Source organism: Cyprinodon variegatus, unplaced genomic scaffold, assembly GCF_000732505.1.
Source record: "Cyprinodon variegatus isolate N-32 unplaced genomic scaffold, C_variegatus-1.0 Scaffold2031, whole genome shotgun sequence".
Classification (NCBI taxonomy): domain Eukaryota; kingdom Metazoa; phylum Chordata; class Actinopteri; order Cyprinodontiformes; family Cyprinodontidae; genus Cyprinodon; species Cyprinodon variegatus.
In genome coordinates this window covers 55,362-57,281 of record NW_015152484.1, presented here as the reverse complement: position 1 = coordinate 57,281, position 1,920 = coordinate 55,362, and the positions used below count along the sequence as shown (strand labels likewise).

Genomic DNA, 1,920 nt, shown 5'->3' with positions numbered 1-1,920 from the left:
AGAACCCCAGATTTCTGCAGCCCGTCATCCTTGTTCAGGACACGTCCATTTCTTTTGATTTCCATAATGATGTCTTTGGGGTAGAAGCCGGTGGCCAGACAGGTCAAGATGACGTTTGATTCAGTTTTAGCCTTTAGTGTGAACATGTGCACTGTGGGTGGTTCTTAAAACAGACAATAAAATATGGATCAGCAGGGAAGAAATCAACCATCATACGATTTGCATGTTCTCCATTTTATCTGACCAATATTCTAAAGTTAGTTATCCATTAATTAAATGCTGCATTACCTTATCTTTCACACCTATGTTTACTTTAAATGTAATTTAAGATATTTACACATATGTTTTCATTTAATACCAAAGATCTCTCTATCATTGACATTTTAAAAGGTATATTGAAGAGAACAATCATACATATATAAAGGCATGTTTTATAATATACATACTGGCTTTTACAAGCTGTTCTTTCCCATAGTCTCTGAACTTGCTCATCCACTCCATACACTCCTTCTCCAAGTATCCCTTGGTGTATTCCTTCAGGACCTGGACCTCATCCCACTTCCTCTTGGTTTCCAATGCTGCTGTATTTGGAGCAACCCAAACCTGTTTGTCATCATCGAAGGACAGAAAGTCCTTTCCATCATAATTGCACATGTCCATCCCCTTGACAAACTTCAGAGAGCCGTCGGGCTGCGTTTCACCCACACAGCCGTGCATCCGCTGAAGAATATGGCTATCTGTTGGAAAACAACACAGGAAAATTTATATTTGTAGCCTTCTAAAGCAAGAATCTAGTTAAAGTTTTCATATTTGATTAAAGAACTTATTTTCATGGCCAGAATCGGCGTGATCAGAGCCTATAAGAAATAGACAGGTCGCAGAGTATTATATGATCTTTGTTAACTTAAGTATAAGAAATATAAATATTGTTTCCTTTATTCTTTTAAGTCAAAGCATTTCATTTATTCATAGACTGAATATTTATTATCAACAAAACAAATTATGCAACTCAGAATGTACCTACAGACCAAAAAAGTCACAGACTTCAGAGTTCAATAACAACATGCAGGAAAGGTGGCAAAGTTTTAATTTTTTTTTTTTACTTTTCTAATCCCTTAATTAAGAACATAATGTCATAAAAATGTATAATACCCCAAACAATTGAAAATATACCGCTTTGTTACTTCCATAATTAACATCATTTAATGTATTAAACTTTTAGTAATTCTGAAGTAACATCTGTAAAATATATTCACATTTCTTTCCCACTGGTTGTTAAATCAGCAATGGAGTGAAGTCATGAACAAAGAAGCTCCTTTACAACTCAAACATTATCCGATATTTGCAAGTAAAGGATGAACTAAAATGAACAAGAAACTGGAGATTGTTATCTCTCTCTAATACACAATATATCTTCTGGGAAGAGTTTCTGATTTCCTTTATAATGAAGCTGTTAATAACTTTGTAAATTTTGCTCTAAAATATTGTAGCATGCATAAACAGAAAATAGTTCAATTTACAAATGCTTACCAGTTATGAGTGGAGTGTTTACGTTCTCAGAACTGCTGCTTCCTGTACGGAAAAATACAAACATGATTTATGCAGACTGAACTGCTTCCATATTTTATTCATTTATTGGACAGTTTTGTTCATTTTCAGCAGGTGTTGTACTGGAATCAGACTGTTTTTATAGGGGTTATTCTAAGTTATCATTTAGCAATGATAATAGGTCAAAGCCAATTCTCCAATCTGTAGCAACTAAAATGAATCAACTCTCATCATTAATTCCAATGATTAGGTATAGTTTGAAGTCCTTGTTTGGTGAAAATGGGTGACTTGAACTGGAGTTTTAAAACTTAACCATCTCTCTATTTTCTACCCATACCGCACTTAAAAACTTAAAAAAAAAAAAAAAAAAAA

The 1,920-nt window shown here is 33.8% G+C and overlaps 1 protein-coding gene across 1 annotated transcript in view; it reads right to left on the bottom strand.

Annotated features, from left to right (window-relative positions):
• Positions 1–4: 4 nt before the first annotated feature.
• LOC107105054 (H-2 class I histocompatibility antigen, Q10 alpha chain-like) overlaps positions 5–1,920 on the bottom strand; it is a gene marked incomplete at its 3' end in the record, with an annotated part of 12,598 nt that continues 10,682 nt past the window's right edge. The window contains exons 4-5 of the mRNA XM_015405173.1: positions 447–549; positions 5–163 (exon numbers count right to left, since the gene is read on the bottom strand). Of these exons, the coding sequence (XP_015260659.1) occupies positions 5–163; positions 447–549 (262 nt within the window). The remainder of the gene's footprint in view (positions 164–446; positions 550–1,920) is intronic.